Source organism: Bactrocera tryoni, chromosome 4, assembly GCF_016617805.1.
Source record: "Bactrocera tryoni isolate S06 chromosome 4, CSIRO_BtryS06_freeze2, whole genome shotgun sequence".
Taxonomy (NCBI): Eukaryota; Metazoa; Arthropoda; class Insecta; order Diptera; family Tephritidae; genus Bactrocera; species Bactrocera tryoni.
In genome coordinates this window covers 3,845,478-3,863,046 of record NC_052502.1, presented here as the reverse complement: position 1 = coordinate 3,863,046, position 17,569 = coordinate 3,845,478, and the positions used below count along the sequence as shown (strand labels likewise).

The 17,569-nt window shown below is 35.5% G+C and overlaps 4 protein-coding genes across 13 annotated transcripts in view; 3 read left to right on the top strand and 1 right to left on the bottom strand.

Moving 5' to 3' along the window:
* Positions 1 to 2,216, top strand: part of LOC120775670 (eye-specific diacylglycerol kinase) — a 242,124-nt gene extending 239,908 nt beyond the window's left edge. For all 7 annotated transcript variants that reach the window (XM_040105949.1, XM_040105947.1, XM_040105946.1 and 4 more), the window contains one exon: positions 275 to 2,216. In XM_040105949.1, coding sequence (XP_039961883.1) covers positions 275 to 518 — 244 coding nt within the window. In that variant the 3' untranslated portion in view covers positions 519 to 2,216. The remainder of the gene's footprint in view (positions 1 to 274) is intronic.
* A 4,036-nt stretch (positions 2,217 to 6,252) lies between these two features.
* Positions 6,253 to 8,308, bottom strand: LOC120775328. Its single transcript, XM_040105470.1, has 5 exons — positions 7,541 to 8,308; positions 7,456 to 7,484; positions 7,270 to 7,384; positions 6,847 to 7,033; positions 6,253 to 6,792 (listed from the first exon to the last, which is right to left on the bottom strand). The coding sequence occupies exons 1-5, from the start codon at positions 8,282 to 8,284 to the stop codon at positions 6,266 to 6,268; spliced, it is 1,602 nt and encodes a 533-aa protein (XP_039961404.1). The 5' UTR covers positions 8,285 to 8,308; the 3' UTR covers positions 6,253 to 6,265.
* Positions 8,309 to 8,898: 590 nt separating this feature from the next.
* Positions 8,899 to 11,310, top strand: LOC120775429. Its single transcript, XM_040105613.1, has 5 exons — positions 8,899 to 9,282; positions 9,368 to 9,838; positions 9,913 to 10,145; positions 10,206 to 10,516; positions 10,577 to 11,310. Exons 1-5 carry the CDS (start codon positions 8,899 to 8,901, stop codon positions 11,308 to 11,310), a joined length of 2,133 nt encoding a protein of 710 aa, XP_039961547.1.
* Positions 11,311 to 11,903: 593 nt separating this feature from the next.
* Positions 11,904 to 16,966, top strand: LOC120775353. Of its 4 annotated transcripts, none has more exons than XR_005705324.1 (10): positions 11,904 to 13,357; positions 13,418 to 13,656; positions 13,852 to 14,075; positions 14,136 to 14,359; positions 14,425 to 14,797; positions 14,858 to 15,026; positions 15,090 to 15,283; positions 15,354 to 15,816; positions 15,887 to 16,437; positions 16,497 to 16,966. XR_005705324.1 is itself a non-coding variant. In XM_040105512.1 (10 exons), the coding sequence occupies exons 2-10, from the start codon at positions 12,316 to 12,318 to the stop codon at positions 16,358 to 16,360; spliced, it is 3,402 nt and encodes a 1,133-aa protein (XP_039961446.1). In that variant the 5' UTR covers positions 11,904 to 12,104; positions 12,192 to 12,315; the 3' UTR covers positions 16,361 to 16,966. The 4 variants fall into 4 exon arrangements, 2 of the variants coding, with proteins under 2 accessions (XP_039961446.1, XP_039961445.1); XR_005705323.1 differs by having other exon boundaries at positions 15,887 to 16,633; positions 16,703 to 16,966; XM_040105512.1 differs by having other exon boundaries at positions 11,904 to 12,104; positions 12,192 to 13,357; positions 15,887 to 16,966.
* Positions 16,967 to 17,569: the final 603 nt, after the last annotated feature.

Here is a 17,569-nt window from a genome sequence, read left to right as displayed (position 1 = left end):
GAAATACAAAATTTGAGACAAATTCCGAAGCACCGCTGAGGTGTACCGACTTAAGCAGCTGCTGTAAACAAACTGGTTGACAGATCGCGCTCATATTTAGCATAGTAATTAAGAATAGAATGGAATATCATTTACCAGGGGATTTTAATTACAATTTCCTGGTGCTTTTTTGTCGCATTGTATTTCGTCTCTGAGCATGATCTAATACTTAAAAAGTACAGTTATTTTAATTGCATATTGCTATTTTCACAGAACATATTTCTTCTCTCCCCAGGGGACAAACAGCACTACACATTGCTGCCGAGCACAATCGGCGCGACATTTGTGTAATGCTCGTGGCTGCCGGCGCCAATCTACAAGCTCGCGACCTATGCGGCAATACACCGATGATGGTGGCCTTCAACAAGAACTCTACGGAGATTGCAACATATTTGGAAAGTAAGACGCTTTGTGCTGCCATACACACAACAACAGTTTTGCCAAAAAAGCGCAATAAAACACAACAACAAAAACCGTAATGTGCAGCTAAGCAATAGATGAACGCGCTAGACAGCCGAACACATACACACACACACACACTTAGAAATAGTAAACTTCCCCAAACGCTTAGCCACGCTTTAAACGCGGGCAATGGCAGTAGTTTGCAATCAAAAAAATCAAAATCAAAACAAAAACATTGCAGTGATTGAATTTATAATAGGCTTAGAATTATCAAATACATATGTACATATATTTTTGTAAGTTGGTTTGTGTGAATCCTGTTATCGTAAGAGTTTTAAGTTGCATATAATTTCCAGTTTGTTTCCGTGCTTTATTTCATTTAGCTTTAAATAAGACAAACCTGTATTTCTCATTGTTTTATAAGCGCTTGGATTCATCAATTTGTGTTTGAAATATTTATGTAATACCTTCTTTGCGAAGTGTCGGCAGTAATCATTATCAAAACTATATATAATTTTAGCTACTCACACTTTTCTAATTAAATTAAATATTTCTTTTTTGTCCCGAAAACGCCAACAATTACTAATGATGCACATAAATTTTGAAATAAATTAAACGAAAACGAAAATGAAAATGAAAATGCAAACATCAAATGTGACACCCAAACATTCCATTTACGTAAATTAAGGTCAAGAGCGTTTTCTCGGAATGCAGAGACAGTCGCGAAATTAAAGCGGCGCCTGAATGTATGCACCAATAAAAATTAAGTGAAAACCCGAGAAATTTACTAAGCTAAAATTAACATTAAGTATTTAACAATATCTTTACGTTTAACAAATAAGTATTAGAAAAAATGCAAAAGCCCACTTGAACGGGACAATTTATGCTTAAAAACTTGTAGTAAAACACATTTATATTACGATAATACATTTTAATTATTTATTAGATAGATTTATGCATTCTTAACGAGTTTCTCGCGTATTTACAAAGAATTCACCTAATAATTAATGTGACTCAATTAATTTCAAATAAGTTTTGCATAATTAACACCTGTGTCGTCTACCGACAAAGCCTCACACACATAAATCACAACAAGCACTTGAATCCTGTTTGAATTGTAGCAATGCAAAGCAATGCAATAATCACACCCACTGTAAATTATGTGTTTCGAACTAGCAACAACCTAAGACATAAAGCAAATTGCAAGCAAGTAGAAAATTTGAATAAAAACTGCAAAAATTTGAAATTGTAAATGATCAACCGCAAACAGGTTGTCCGTAAAACACACGTTTGAGTTAGTTGCAAGCTTCTTGTAGCAACAAAAACATTAAAAAAACAACGCGAATAGAGCGAAGAAGAAATCAAATTGTGATATGAGAATTATTATGAATATTCTGCGAAAGTAAAAAAAAAAAATGGGTATAAAACTGAAATGACCTAGTTTTAGAGTCATTTATTTTGACGACAATGGAAACATAATTACATAAAACAAGCATAATCTAATATATTAACTTATAGAGCTCATATTAATTCTAGAAGAAAATCGAATACAATTGTAGTTAATTTAAGAGAAAATTAAGACGTCAACAATTAAATTATAAACTGTAGCTTTAAACACTCAAACACACACTCAAATTGATATTCTAATGTAAATATTCATGTAAATAAGTAATACTCAACGAACTGTAAGACAAAATGCTGTAAGAACACACTTTCGTTTCGAATTTAAATTGCTTTTATGAACATGAATTTAAAATAAATACAAACAAAATACACAGACTATCTTTCTTTTTTACATTGGTTTACTTGTTTTGTTTCAATTTTATTTTTTTACTTTTGGCCGAGAGTGTTTCTTATGAATGAATATACATAGAGAATATATATTTGTTGCTTCTTAACAATAAATATGTTCTGATAGTGATATAAATCAAAACCCAAACAATTTTGTGAAATGTTCTCGAGTTGGCAATACTTGAACGGACGAAGAGCCGAGTCCATTGTGGCTACGGTCAGTGAGCTGACAGTTTCGGAAAACGATGGAAAGGAATACACCTTAATGGCAGCTTAGCTAATAATTTGCCTCGCACTTTATACTTTATTAACAGCTAAAGCGGAATTTCCAGATATCAAACCTGAACAGATTACCCAATTAGAATATGTATATGAATACTAAAGCGAAATCACTTTTGATTAAGGCATAGAAACTGCTCATGGCGGAAAATTCGCGTTTTCGTAATTTCTACTGCAGGACCTGCATCTGATAAACAGATTGAGCTAATAATGGTATTTTCGTCCATAAATTAACTAAATATTCTCGTTAAGCTTAAAAAGTGAGTACATTGAAGTTTTCGGAGCATTTCTGGTTGCCTAAAAGAAGAGTCAGCCAAAGAAGAAGAAGAGAAGTGAGACATAACTCTCTTGATCGGCCAATGTATGCTTTTGATTTGAAATATACTTTTTTATACAATTAACTATATACATACACAGATTTAATATATACTATTAATGTCATACATATTTTCAGTAAATTACACATATTTTTTTATTTATGAGAATGTTACATAAGCCGAATAATCATCAAATTCAACATACTCCTAGATTAGTGTTATTTCAATATTAAACATTTTCAAAACAAATGTACTAATATTTGTCTCATAAAAATATTAGAAAAAATTAAAAATTTATTGAATTATAAATTTCTAGATCATTAGAGGTATTTGCAGGTTTTTTCAATTCGAAAAAATTTGTACTTGCAGACACGAACTTTGTTTAATAATTCTTTTGCAAATACAATTTAGTACATACATATATGTACATATATGTAGATTTTAGATTCATCAATAATATTGGTAGTCACTTAAGGTAGTAATCAAGTCAATTAATTCATAATATTTGAATATTTATTACGTAAATAAAACGATTATAATTGTGCTTCCTTCGCATATTTGTATGCGTTCTTAAATTCACATACATACATGTAAATACATACATAAATATATACATATGTATCTGGGTATATGAATGGAAAAAACGAAAACGAAAATCTGCGGTTAAAAGCCGCGGCATACAAATGTGCTAAGGAAAAATCAAAGTAAACACACAAAATGGTATTTATGTTTTGGATTTCATTAAATATCAATGCAGACACGATTTATTGCATTTTTATTCAAGCCCCTTAAATTTGCAATAAATTGTTTATGAATATGAGGAAGGAAGGAAGTTACAAAAAATAATAATACAAAGTAAAATGTAAGAAATAGTTTAATTTAATTTAAAGAAAACACATAACCTCAAATTTGAATGAGGAAAAATTGCAATAAATGAAACTACAATTAAATATAGAAAATTGGTGAATTGAAAAAGGAAATAATTATTTATTAATAACAAAAGTAGATACTTAAATAAAATCAAATGCAACTGAAAGGCAACTGACAATCTTCACTTGTACACACACACACACATGCGCACTTAACGCGTTATTGACGACACGTTGAGCGAGCGCACGATTTCTTTTATCCGACATATTAAAGAAACATAAACAATTAAAAAATAAGCACAGTTAGCGTTAGGTAAATTGGAAATAAATCTTTGAAAGTAAGCACAGTTATTCATAATAAAAGCAAAAGAGAAATACAAGAAAGCAATGATATACAGGCGAAAGAGAAAAATTTCTTTGGTTTTCAAAAATAAAAAAAATTCTCGCACATGTGTAATTAATAATTAATTAACAATTAGTTATACACATGTAGAATTAGCAGCAACCACTTAACTCCTTAAGAAAATATAGAAGTTAATATGACCATATGTTGGCCTGTATAAATTTAAACACATAAAACAGTTACTTTATTATGGTTATATACATTAACATTAATTGCGGAAGGCGTATAATTAACTATGGAACATATTGGGTAATGAAAACACAAGTTTCACATGTGAAATGAACTTGGTTACATAATAAATTTGCTAGCGAGCGAAGAGTAACACTACTATATACATACATATAATATTTGCACGTAGGACATATTCCAAAATAATTAAAAACTTGAAACGAAAGTCTTATGATTCCTAGTTATATAAGACCCAATATTAACAATATATTAACATGATAATTTACTTTGTCGTTTTCAAACTACGCGTGTATGTATGTGTATGTAAAATATGTTAAAACAGCATTATTCAAATTAATTCAAAATTAAGTCACAAATTCAACTGGAAGTTAGCTCTAAATAGTAATACGCTTAGTATAACGGTTCATTGTAAATATTAATATAATAAAAACAGGTATACTCTAGTTGCTTAATAAGCGGCTATATGACTAGCGGTATACATACATACATACATATATTCCGAAGTAATATTACAATTCGCAACTACGAACTCGCTGTTTAACACCGGTTCAACTCGCTTACTGAAGTTTACCACAACGGCAATTGATTGAAGATTATAAGGCATCCATTTGTTATTACATACTTATGTATGTACATATGTATGAAGACATCGTTGATGAAAAAACAAGCACATTCCAAACTTCAAGCGCCATGGAGTTCATTTCGAAGGAAGATAATTGAAGAAATAGCTTTTATGTATGACAGAGTTCTCCAATGCCTACGAATAACCAAACTTTTTACCAATTAACTGGCTGCAATATGTAACCACTTAGCTGAAGGGCAAAGTGTTGAAGCATACATATGTACATAAAATTCATTGATATTTCTCAATTCTCAGCACCCTTTTTTACTAAAGAATAACTCAAGTCTGACAACTGAAATTTAGACAATTTTCAAAATAAATACATACATACATATATGTATTAACAAAGAAGTTAAACGAATTAGGAACTACTAACTACGAGACGAGCGACCAATTGGTTGTTGCTCGTACAAACCTACATTTAATTGTAATTTACTATAAAAGAAAAATATGTAAATAGATTTAGAAAACTTACAATTGAAAGCTAGAAAACAAAAATTGAAGTTAAAACTAAACAACGCACTGCAAGCACTGAGGAATTTGATTCAATTTTAATGTTAGTCTGTACTTAAAATGTAACGAAGCAAGAACGTCGGGAGGCCGCATTTCAGTAAAACACTGAAAAACAACAATTCATTGTTAATTTATTTTTAATGTATATGAAATGTTTAAATTAGACTCTGTAAAATATTCCATGTGCCTCTTCTCCCTTTCCGTTTCACAAAAGTGGTTAAATACAAAGCACCGTTGCTCTCTTGGATTTGCTAATGCATTGGCTCCGCATTGCAGTTCCTTGGAGTGCTTACAAACACCATCTACACATGTTTTGTTTTTTTACTTAAAACATTTTTAACTCAAATAACGTGCATACATACATAAACTAAGCCTAAAAGACTTGTCTTTATTAAACAAAAACAAGAAATAATTAATGTAAGAAATATTTATTTCGGCAAATTCTATATTTAAAAGTCAAATGCAAGATATTGTAAATAAATATATTTAATCTACGAATCCGAAGCTACTTTTATTAAAGAAAAAATTAAAGAAACTTTTTTTGGAAATATTAAACATTTGTTTTCCTATCATCGAACATTGGAAAATTGTAAGTAATACGCAATGTTTATTAAAAAAGCATAGGTTTATTAACATTATATGGTATTGGAAATCATACATAATTATGATGTTGAAACATAATCAACAGTGACTCTTCAGATGCACTTTGGTAAACATGATCATTGATATACATAATTTTTAAAATTCACAAAAAAAATATTTTATATAAAAAAAATAAAATTCACTTCACTTTAAAAGTTTTCAAACGATGAGTTACATTATTCAAAACAAATATAAACTTCTATTTGAAAATAGATTTTTGATAGGAATGACCTGTAATCCAAATAGGCGAAGCATTAATCCTCTGCTGAGGATGGTAAAACTCACGACTCTCTAATTTTTCCAAACTGATATAACGTAATCTATAGCCATCAGCGTTTCGGACACGTTGTGAATTTAAGATCATATAGGGTGGATTTCTTATTTGTTCTCCCATGACTAAGAACTCATTAACATTGCGTTCCATTATAACTTCGGAAACGAAAAGTGTTATTTCAGTATCGTTGAATGCCAGGTTAAGCGGCGGGTTATTACGGAACTTTGGATATATACTGTAAAACTGGACAGTGTGTGACTGGCGCTGAAGAGAAAAACAGTTTCGTAAAACTAGGAAACTTCTTCTATATGTGTTCAATATAAATTCCGTTGAATATTGGGACACGACTTCCAAAGCTACTGCCAACTCTACCATAGAATTGAAATTAAAAACATTCCTGTCGCAATGGCCTACCAGTGATGTAATATCTGAATCATTTCCGCATACAAACACTGCAATGCAAATTTTGTTTAAATACTACAATGTTTAGTTGGTAAGAATCTTACATAATTCGGCACGAAATCCATTCAACACTCGCACCATGTAGTGGTGTCTTGGAAACCCGTTACTGCGGTCAATTATTTGCATGGCAACTTCGCACATTGCTACATGCACATCTTGCATATCACGACCTACAGCCACCTCCATTAGGATGCCACTTAACTGTCCACTCGTGGGATCCTTCAATAATATCTATAAACCAATAGAATACATTAACATAGCCTTAGTTGTTAGGTCTTTTGTTCTTTAGTACAAATCAGAGATTATCAGTACTCAATATGTTTTCGTAATTTACCACAACTAAATTCTGTTTCTTGATCATGGAATAAAAAAACTAAAATTGCACCAATAAGTTCAAATTGTCAAAACTGCTTAACATATTCCGATATTTGTATTCAATAAAAATATTACTTAAAATGTTTGCGTACTCCACCATATTGAAATCCATTTTGGTAGAAACAATTCCCATAAATTACCACCGGTATGCACCAATTATTAGCCAAACAGAACAAACGTAATTTAGCACAATAGTCTTGTGGTTTGCTATAAAACAATAAAATAAATACATATACTCTTCATATATATGTATGTATAATAATAAAAATAGTTCATACCTTGACGCTTCAGCCATTGAACGTTTTTCCTAAATTATACGAATTAGAAAAAAAGCATGCAATATTATTTTCAATTAGTTCTAACCTTTTGTTCATTGTTGCTTTTGAAGTGGGCTTGTAATAATTTCGGCCTTGCCCATTGTACTTTTAAGTCATTACCCCACATGCGCATGTGTCCAGGTGTAGTTTTTTTCTTAGCCTCCATAGCCGATTCGTGATCATAAAATTCGATAAAAGCAAAGCCACGATTGAAATCACCTCTCAACGAACAAGTTTCTGTAGCTGGAAACGCTATACAACGCTCTATGTCGCGGAATGTTTTCTTGAAACCTTCCTCCAGAGTCGACATCGGTAATTGCTTTGGAATATTACTCACAAAGAGACGATTTTTTCCTTGCGATCGGTAAACGCACACCCGTTCACCGCCCAAAAACAAACATTTTAATAATTCGTACGCCACTAAAGCTTCATATTCTTGCGTGTATCGTACAAAAGCATAACCGCGTGTCATACTAAAAGACTGCATCATAACTCGCATTTCATAAACAACACCACAGCGATGCAGCCAGGTCAGAAAACGTACCTCATCCAGAGACTTGGGTAAATTCGATACATACAATTCACATATGTAGGAAGGACGTTCACCTATATATTCTACAGGCGGTCCAAACACTTTGCGTCCATTCTCCAAAATAGCAGGCAGAGCAGCGGCTTTCATGAATAGTGTCTCCCAAGTAACATCATTATGATTGATTAAAAACGAAGAGAAAGATTCAGATGGCGACGAAGAAGAGCCTCCTCCCAACCACGATGATGATAAATCAGACATTTCCGTCTTATTATTAAGATTTTATTGGCTACAAATACAAAATATTATCTTCAACAGTTAAACACGCCGAATTCACTTTCCAGCTAAAAAGCTTTTTCATGTTAATGCGTTACGTCTGAAATAGTACCCACCTTATGTTATTTCTGATCCTAATTGGACACAGAGTGGTCAAGTTTCTAAGCTTATAAAAAACAAACGTTTAAAGCGTTCATTTGACAACCGAGTATATCAGATTTTTTGTATTTTTAATCATTAAATACAAAAAGTATTAACCGAGTTTTTGACCATTTTATTTGGCAAGCGATTAGTATTTAAATAATAATATATGTAAGTGGAAGTTAACAAGATTCAATTCTCTATCTTCTTTACCGTAATAAACATATAATACAGTTACCGTCAAGAACTCCACTAAATGCACATTCACTGGCAACATTACGAAGTAACGGGAAAGTGTCACTAAATTCAAATAATTTGTAGAATTGGCAGCATTGTCTCAACGGATATTTGTGATATTCGTAGATCGCATTTAGAATGAACATTATTTTCTTTGAAATTAAATTGAAATACGCACATAATAGTTCTTAAATAGTTGCGAAGTTAAGCAATTTGCAGAAATGGAGTACACGGTAGCCAACGGGTCCTATTTTGGGAGTAGTGAAACAATGTGTACTCCACTACATATTATATACCCGTTACCAACTCCGGTCGCTTCTGATAACTTTGATGGAAGTAATTATACAAATTTACCACCGATTTCTAGTCCACCTTTGCGTAATGACGCCAATTACCAACAACAGTATCAACCATTTAGCCTCATGCAAATGAACGGACGTAAAGTGCTTGGTCCACCAGAGGATTGGCAAGGTTCTCCCCCGTCAAGTGCATGCGAGCTTTTTGTACGTCGAATTCCACGAAATATAGACGAACAGAGACTTATACAACCATTTTTACGTTTTGGACAAATATATGAAATGCGTTTGCCGATGGATTTTAATCAGGTAGAAAACTTGAAATCAATACTCCTATGTATGCTTCGGTGTAGTAAGCATGTTACAAATATATATATATGTATATATCTTTAAGGCAAATCGTGGTTACGCATACGTCAGGTACACCACTGAGGAGGAGGCAAATTGTGCTATGGAGGTGCTGAATCATTTTTATGTTGCACCTCATCGTAAGTTGGAGATTTTACAATCGTATGAAAAGTGCTGTTTATTTGTGAGCAATATACCGAAATATTTGGATGAAATAGAGATCGAAGAAAAGTTACGAACCGTGTTTCCAACTATGGAACGAATATATATCCAAGTAGGCAATTCAGGTAAAAAGATTATTGGGGATCACGGCAAAAACGATGAAGTCTGTAATCAAGAAATGAGAGGCACAAACAACGATTGTAAGAACCGTGGATATGCTGTCATTCACTTCCCGTCACACCTAGAAGCTTTAGAAGCGAAGAAGAGCACAACACCAGGTGTGATTCGAATGTGGAACCGTGACTTAAAAGTTGTTTGGGCAAACACTGAACGCGATACTGATACGTCGAAATCGGTAAGTTTAAAAATTGATAATAAGAAATTGAGATTTTATACAAACCCGTTATATGTGTTTAATTCTTCCCGCAGAATAAAACACTTTTTGTTCGAAATGTGGATCTTTGCATTAACAAACGTGACATTATGGATATGCTTGTGAAATTCATTCCACGTCAGGAGATTAGAAAAGTTACGAAAGTTCGGACAATCGCATTTTGTGATTTCACAACTCGTGAGGCGGCTGAAAAGTGTTTACAAGAGTTACAGGGAACAATATTACAAGGCCAATGTCTCAGTATTGAATGGGCTAAACCATCGGAAAAGTGAGTGAACTTTTAATGTTTTTGTTTTTGTAATTTTAAAAATGCTCCTCTTCCAAATAGGCAATCTTTGCATCGTATGTGTAGGACAGATTTCGATGCCATGCTTCGTCTTAAATGCATAGCCAACTGCTGGCAAATACCAGTCATAATTTTCGGCACCTACTTCGAACGTGAAGATCTTCAGTACGGCGCGGTCATGATGCGGAGCGCAGTTGGTACAGCGCGGTCTATTTTCTGCGTACTCCAGTGCCAAGAACTTGTTGACATACATTCGCGTATATGTGAAGTGGTCTGTGTTTTATTGGAAACGATTGGAACTTTTCCAGACTACAACTACTTCTTCTTTGTAGAAAGTGACAATGCACATCTTTGTAAGTTATCACTGCACTGTTACTTTGAATAATTAAAATACTAAGATTATTTATTCTTAGTGGGAATAGTGACAAATGACTGCCATTCAGTGAGCTTCATCGCATCTCATCAAGTACCCCAAAATATGCATTTCGATTTAAATGAGATTATCGACATGAGTTTGGCCATTTCGAATTTGGCTGCCGTTGAAGAAGATGTACTACTTCAGGCTTATCATGAGAGTTTTCATTTGCCCACCACCGCAACATACTTACCAAATTTGGTAATTTCTGGCTATCGAATTTTCGGCACAATTTTTCCCAAATACCGAAATAAACCACCGCTAGCTCACAATCTTAACGATACACAGATAGTATTAGCCCTATGCTATTTAATGACCGGCACAAATACAGTGTTGCCTAGCCGACCTTATATTGCCTATCCAGTATCCTCATTCGATAATGGATATGAAAGATTACGATTCGTCTCACTTAAACTCTTGCCCATTGCTGTCACGCAATCACGTTATTTGGTGCATCAGGCGCTCAACCATGTGCAATTTGGTAATGTGCACAACTTTCACCCAGCGCAACGTTTCAAAACCCGTCCGCTATGGATCACAGGCTGTTCTTACGCCAAATCACTTAAACAACCCACACCAGCACAAATAATGCATGTGAATGAACAAGGAGCTCAAGATCAACAATATAACAATATATCTGGCAGTGCTTATATGCCATCTACTTATGCCTCTTCTAGCGTTTTAGCGCCAATATCTAAAGAATCAACTCGGACGACTTTCGGAGTCAATTGAGTTTCGTGTATTTATTTTGCATTTTATCGCTATTTCTAACTGTATGCTTACTTTTTTGCGCTTTTACCTCTACATTATTGGATTTCTTAAGTATTTTATATGTGTTTTTACCTATTTATGTGTATATGTAGTTTTGTGTTAATGTTATGATCCATTTTGGTTTATTATTGATTGGCTTCTTTTAAAGTTTGAATGAAATGGAAAAGTTATTCGTTAAAAAAGTTTTATATAATTGAAATCTGTCCTTTTTACCTGCATTGTATGGAACGATTCAATTCTTGATCTAACTTTGACAAACACCTTGTAATGCATTATAATAAATAATATCTCTTGAAAAATTGCATTATTTATTTGTTTTGGTTTCAATGAAAAATGTTTTCAAATGCTCTTTAGGCATGAAAACAGACATGAAAGTTCTCTCTTGCCCAGCACGTGCATATCTTACACTCAATACGATTGTAAACAAATTATGAGAACACACAAATTTGAGTTAATGCCACGGAGGTCGCAATTTACATGGAAGCTGAAGAAACACAAAAGGCGTCTTCTACTTTCTGCACAACTGAGATCAGTCTCTTCCGAGATTTCGATACGAGCACCACATAGCAGCTAGTGAAAGTTTGCACAACGCCACTGATGTGCATATTTTTAGAAAATTTTGCCAGCGAATGAAATACATAAATTGCATTTTCCTGGGCTATAATATAAGTGTTTTTAGTAGATTTCAAGTTATAGCCACATATAAACGTATTAATTTGTTAAGTTAACGGAAAAATCATCATTGGTGCTACAAGGTGAGATCGAAGATTTTGAATATCCATATATCTCGCATATCAGCTTATATGTACATACATAGTTACGTACATATATACGCAATTTAGGGTATATGAATATTGGTGTATGTGTACGATACGGCCGTTATATCATATTGGTTGCCATCTGCGATTTGGCAAATGTTTTTGTTAGCGCCACACTGTCGTGATATCTCGTTTAAGTATACCAAACATGTCTGATCGTATGGGGCATGGACGCGGTCCATTTCAAACACCATTGATCAGCGCAACATTTAGTATAAACAAATTATGGATTTGTGCACTTTTGGTGATCTTTGTCTTTCCACATACCTCATATGAATTATTTGAGTTTGGAGGCGTTGCCAAGAGTGGAAGTGTTGGAGCAACTGTGGACGCTAATAAACCCATAGGAAAGCGTCCATTTGAGAAGAAATTCAAATTTCACAAAATTGAACGTGTATACTTCGATGAAGCGGAAGGGCAATACGACGAGGCCAGCGCTGGTGACGACGACGACAAAAACGACGACATTGTTGACGAAAATATGAAAAGAAACGAAGACGACGACACAAGCCAAGCTATGGATGCTAGCGAGCAAACAACTGAGTCAGAAGAATTGCCATTCAAACGGGCGCGAACAGCTCATAAGGAGCGGAGAAGTGCCACCTCCTCCTCCACAAAGTCGAATGGCGAAAAGCGCTCATCTAGCGAAAAGCGGAGAGACTCTACACATGGTGATAAAAGTGAAGAGTCACAATCTGTTTTCGGCTCATTATTTGGTTCTCTCTTTGGTGGTGGGGCAAGCAGCAATGAGAAACTAACAAGTGAGGAAGACAAATCTGCTGAAAAAAAAGAGCCGTCAAACAGCATTATCGATTGGCTAAAATGGTTTAGTGAGAGAAAGGAAAATGTTGAGAGCCAAGAGACTGCAGAAAATGAAGAAGCAGATGCGGAAACGTGGTTTTCCTATCTGAATCGTTGGCCATTCAATACACTCTTTAACATTGGCAAACCTGAAAAACCTATACGCATGCCTAGAGGTGGTCGCGAGCCCAAGCAAAAAGCTGCTTCCGCAGAAGATGGAGACGCAGATGAGGCAACGCCGGTAATGTCTCAGGAAAACTTCGAAACTGTGTTGCACACACTACCAAGTTTTGTCGTGAATCCAGCGGAAGTAGACAACACCGAATGTAGACAGCAATTGCAAATTTTTGGCAGGCAGTTGCGTGGCAATAAATTGTGGACTTTACAGAGTGCGTTCACTTGTATCTCACTTTTAAAAAACCTTTTAAGTCACATTTTCCTATTTGTAGTGTTGGATGCTACAGGCAAAATCACATCGGGAGTGTTGCGCGGCAACATCAATCAATTCGGAGACTTTGATCAGTGCATGCAAGTGAAGACTGTGGTTAAGGTAACACCAGAAATTCCGGTGCGCATTCGAGGTAAATACTGTCTCGCCCATATTGAAATGCAGACCACATCCAAAGAGCTTAAGGTACCCTTACATTACGCACAAGGACGAGGCCTCTGGGGCAGTCATTTCGGCAACGTAAGTTTACTTTAAAATAATTTGAATTAATTTGATCTATCGAATTAGGAGAGTTCCGTTAGAAGTAACTATTAATGGGTGAAAGTGAACTTGACCTTCTCCTTTGAAAACGAGCCGTGAGGAAACTAGTATTTTCAACAGCTTTCCCTCAAACCAAATTAACCCAACCTCACTCAGTCTTATCTCTCCTAACAGCCCAGTCATTTTGTTCCACGCTATAGCATCGCTAATTGGGGTGTGTGCATACCGCACCTTTGCAACGGCGAGGTTGTACAGAAAATGCTTGAGTCGAACCTGCGACCCTACAATACAACAGGTTTGGAATTTCACGTGGAGGTCGACGATGATGACTGCTACACGCGATCCAACGTTAAGTTGATGAAACTAATTAAAAAGGATCCGAAATTCACCACAACAATGTAAGTAAAGTTCTTATAAGTGTGTAATTCAATAAGTTAATTTTATGTATCTACATCTAGTTCCTGCATTTGTGGGCTCATAACATTGTGCATGGGTTCACTTCTTTATAAATACTGCCGCAATATCAAAGACTGGATTGTTAAGAAAATGGAAATTTCCAAAAACGAATCAAATGGCGAAACCGAAAGAAGTGAGGATGACACAGAAGCAGTTACTGAGACCGAAGATACAGAAGACAATCGAGACTCTGAAATTGGCAAGGAAGAAGAATTGCCCGTTAGCTGTAAGTGTCATACTTATATGCCAACAATCAAAATTTCTTCGTCATTAAAGTATTCGCATTTTCAGTGCTTCAGTCACTGATGAACTTATTGCAAGACATCCTCAATGCTTTCTCACCCCAACGTACTTTGTTTGAACTGCTTGGCAGTGACCACTTCGAAACGCAATTCCCAATCTTCAATGTACTAAAATTGGGTGCTTCGTTCGCTCTTTATGTTTGCTTCAAGTACATAATGATTGGTCATCTGCCCATCATCAACCGTGATAAACTAGTTCGGGCTTTGGACCAACCACAGAGCGTATTGTTCCGATCGCCACTGATCTATATGGATGTGCTCTTAATGATAAGCGGTTTCTTTGTGGCTTATCAATTGGCCGAAGAGATCGAGCAAAAAACGCATATTCAATTGCTGAAGCGTATGGCTTTGAAAATATCACGGTACATAATTAACCGAGGCCACCAATATCCCGTGTAAATAAATTTTTTATAACCTTTCAGCTATTTGCCAACTTTGTATGTGGTGCTGCTCTTCCAAACATACGTGCTTCCACGGCTTGGCGCCGGTCCGCTTTGGATGAACTTGGTTGGACAAAACACGCGCTTGTGTGAACAGCAAATGTGGCGCAACCTTTTCAGTGTGCAGAATGCAATCGACTTTGAGGATACGGTGAGTGGGCAAATTGATAGTTTATCAAATTTTGTGATCTGTCCAATAATTATACTCTTTTAGTGTTCACCCATGACCATACAATTAGCTCTTGAAGTACAACTCTATATACTAGGTCCTTTGATTGTGTGGCTCTATCACACCGATGCGGATGCAGCCTTCTTCATTTACGGCGCCCTCCACGTAATGTCCGTGGCAGCACGTTATTCTCGCACGCAAAACGAATACTTGTCCGTGACTCTGTTCCATGGAATGAAGTGAGTACGCGTTGGAGTTCAATTTATGCGCTTTCCATAGTTTATTCTTGGTTTTTTTTTTTTCCCAAAGCATAAGCAAGTTCTATCGCACGGCTAATATGCTATACTCCTCCCCAATAAGTCGCGGAACGGCCTATCTACTTGGCCTTGGCACCGGTCTATTTCACCGTTCCCAATCGGGAGTTATAGAAATCGCCAGTGAGCTTAAGCCTGTAGGGTGGTTGTGCGCTATTTTGAGTTTGGTTTGGTGCTTCTGGGCCCCATCGGTAGGCATGCGCAGTGATTTTGTTTACACAGCTGGAGATGCGGCCTCCTATGCTGCTTGGTGTCCTCTTATACTTGGCTTAGGGCTGGCGTGGTGTATCTTCATGTTCCCAAGGGATGAAAACTCTGTGCTGCGGTTTATCACCACAATGCGACCAGTATTGTTCCTTTCGCGCATAACGTTCCCCATTCAATTGATGACATATGTCGTAGTGCTCTATAACACTGCTAGTGTCACCGAGCCACGAAAATATCATCTAACTGATTTGGTAAAAGTTTACTCTTATTTTATTTATACAAAGTGTAGTCTTCTAATGGTCCTATAATACTGTCCCTTAGGTAAACTTCAACGAGATTGCTGTAATTATAGCCAGCGGGGGGGCAGTGGCCTTTTTAATCGATGTTCCAGCCCAACACTTACGAAAGATTGTAATTAATCGGTTGTTTATCGAACGCCAAGAGCGCGAGCATGATCACGAAACTGAACCCAGTTCGGGTGCTGAGGCTTCCGAACCAGAAGCTGATGTCGAAGATGAGTGCGAAGCCGATGGCAAGGTAACAGAGATCAGCGAAGAGCAGTCTAAAGATGATACAGCAGACATTTGGGGTACTGAAGATGTCACGGAAGATTTGGCTGTAACGAATAATAGCAACGAAGAAAATACAGTAGCGGATGAGGATGAAGAGATTGATGATAAGGAAATAGAAATATCGGAAGAAGACGAAGTAAAGAAGCGACCACTAAAAGACGATAACGTAGAGAAAGACACAACAAGTTTTACACGAAGGCAACGACGAATCAGCGATGATTAGAAGAATACCCACAATAATGATGGGAATACGATTATGCTGCTTGTACAAAAATTGGGAGCGGGATTTTAGTCAGGAATGTATGTTTTATGGAAGAACTGCAGTAAGGAAGCTGTTGAATTTCCATTCTTTCACCTAGTACAACTTAATGGCGGCGTGACCAGAGGAATTATTGTTTACTTTTAAGCGAATGAACATGCATACAAATCACACAAGGATAAAAGACAATTCGAAGCCGGTTTCAATTTAATTACTGGAAATTAATTAAGAAAAAAAGTCGTACATACATACACACATACATCATTTGCAAGTTCATACATACATATCTTTTACATTAATTTTCAGATACTCGTACATGGGTTCCCCTGAATGTTGGATACATCGTTCATTTCATGAAAACTATTTCTGCATCTCTTGTAATGATTCCCAACTGAATTAAATTGTATCAGCGCTTAACGACCCGACGACAAATCAACCATAGACAACACGAACCGAAACACGAATCCGACATCCTTTCAAAAGTGTTTAATTGTTATACATCTATTTATTTATACTATATATATTTACTTATAATTGTGTGCACATTAGTCACATATATTTAAATACAAATTTTCATTTATCAAAACCTATTCTACAGAGAAGCTTTTCCTCTATGTAAACTTAACGTTACGTTACAAAAAAATCATATTTCTGCTGAATATTATACACCATTCATCCCTGCTGAACTTCGTGATGACAAACGGAGGTATTGCAATGTGATGTATTGCGGCAAGTTTCATTAATAATATATTTATGTATGAGTACAAGTATCAAAATTGCACTATACTTTCTTACTCCCTTATATTTATAAAGGGTATTCGAAAAAGTCTTTTCGTATTTCTAATCAAACTTCAGCTTTTCTATATATGTATTTATAATGAACTTTAATGAACCAAATATGTAACATTTGGTCGACTACTTTTTGCCACTTTTCCGCTAGAGACATTATTCCATCAATGTAAAACTGTTCTGGTTTCTCGGCGAAAAAGGCTTCTCTTGAAGCCAACTTTACTCCATTAAGGGAGTTCTGCATTGACCGAAACAAATGGTAGTCCGATGCTGCAAGGTCAGAGATATATGATGCATCAAAACTTCCCAGCCAAACTCTCCCAGTTTTTGCCGAATTATCAAAGATGCGTGTGGTTTAGCGTTGTCCTGATGGAAGACGAAGCC

Excerpts from the sequence above, each read along its gene's own strand:
- LOC120775328 (XM_040105470.1), bottom strand. The coding sequence starts at position 8,284 with ATGTCTGATTTATCATCATCGTGGTTGGGAGGAGGCTCTTCTTCGTCG. Across the intron at positions 7,385-7,455 it reads TCAATGGCTGAAGCGTCAAG|CAAACCACAAGACTATTGTG; the intron begins GTATGAACTATT and ends ATTGTTTTATAG. Across the intron at positions 6,793-6,846 it reads TGGATTTCGTGCCGAATTAT|TGTTTGTATGCGGAAATGAT; the intron begins GTAAGATTCTTA and ends TTTGCATTGCAG.
- LOC120775429 (XM_040105613.1), top strand. The coding sequence starts at position 8,899 with ATGGAGTACACGGTAGCCAACGGGTCCTATTTTGGGAGTAGTGAAACA. Across the intron at positions 9,839-9,912 it reads ATACTGATACGTCGAAATCG|AATAAAACACTTTTTGTTCG; the intron begins GTAAGTTTAAAA and ends TTCTTCCCGCAG. Across the intron at positions 10,146-10,205 it reads TGGGCTAAACCATCGGAAAA|GCAATCTTTGCATCGTATGT; the intron begins GTGAGTGAACTT and ends TCTTCCAAATAG.
- LOC120775353 (XM_040105512.1), top strand. The coding sequence starts at position 12,316 with ATGTCTGATCGTATGGGGCATGGACGCGGTCCATTTCAAACACCATTG. Across the intron at positions 14,076-14,135 it reads CCGAAATTCACCACAACAAT|TTCCTGCATTTGTGGGCTCA; the intron begins GTAAGTAAAGTT and ends ATCTACATCTAG. Across the intron at positions 15,817-15,886 it reads AATATCATCTAACTGATTTG|GTAAACTTCAACGAGATTGC; the intron begins GTAAAAGTTTAC and ends ACTGTCCCTTAG.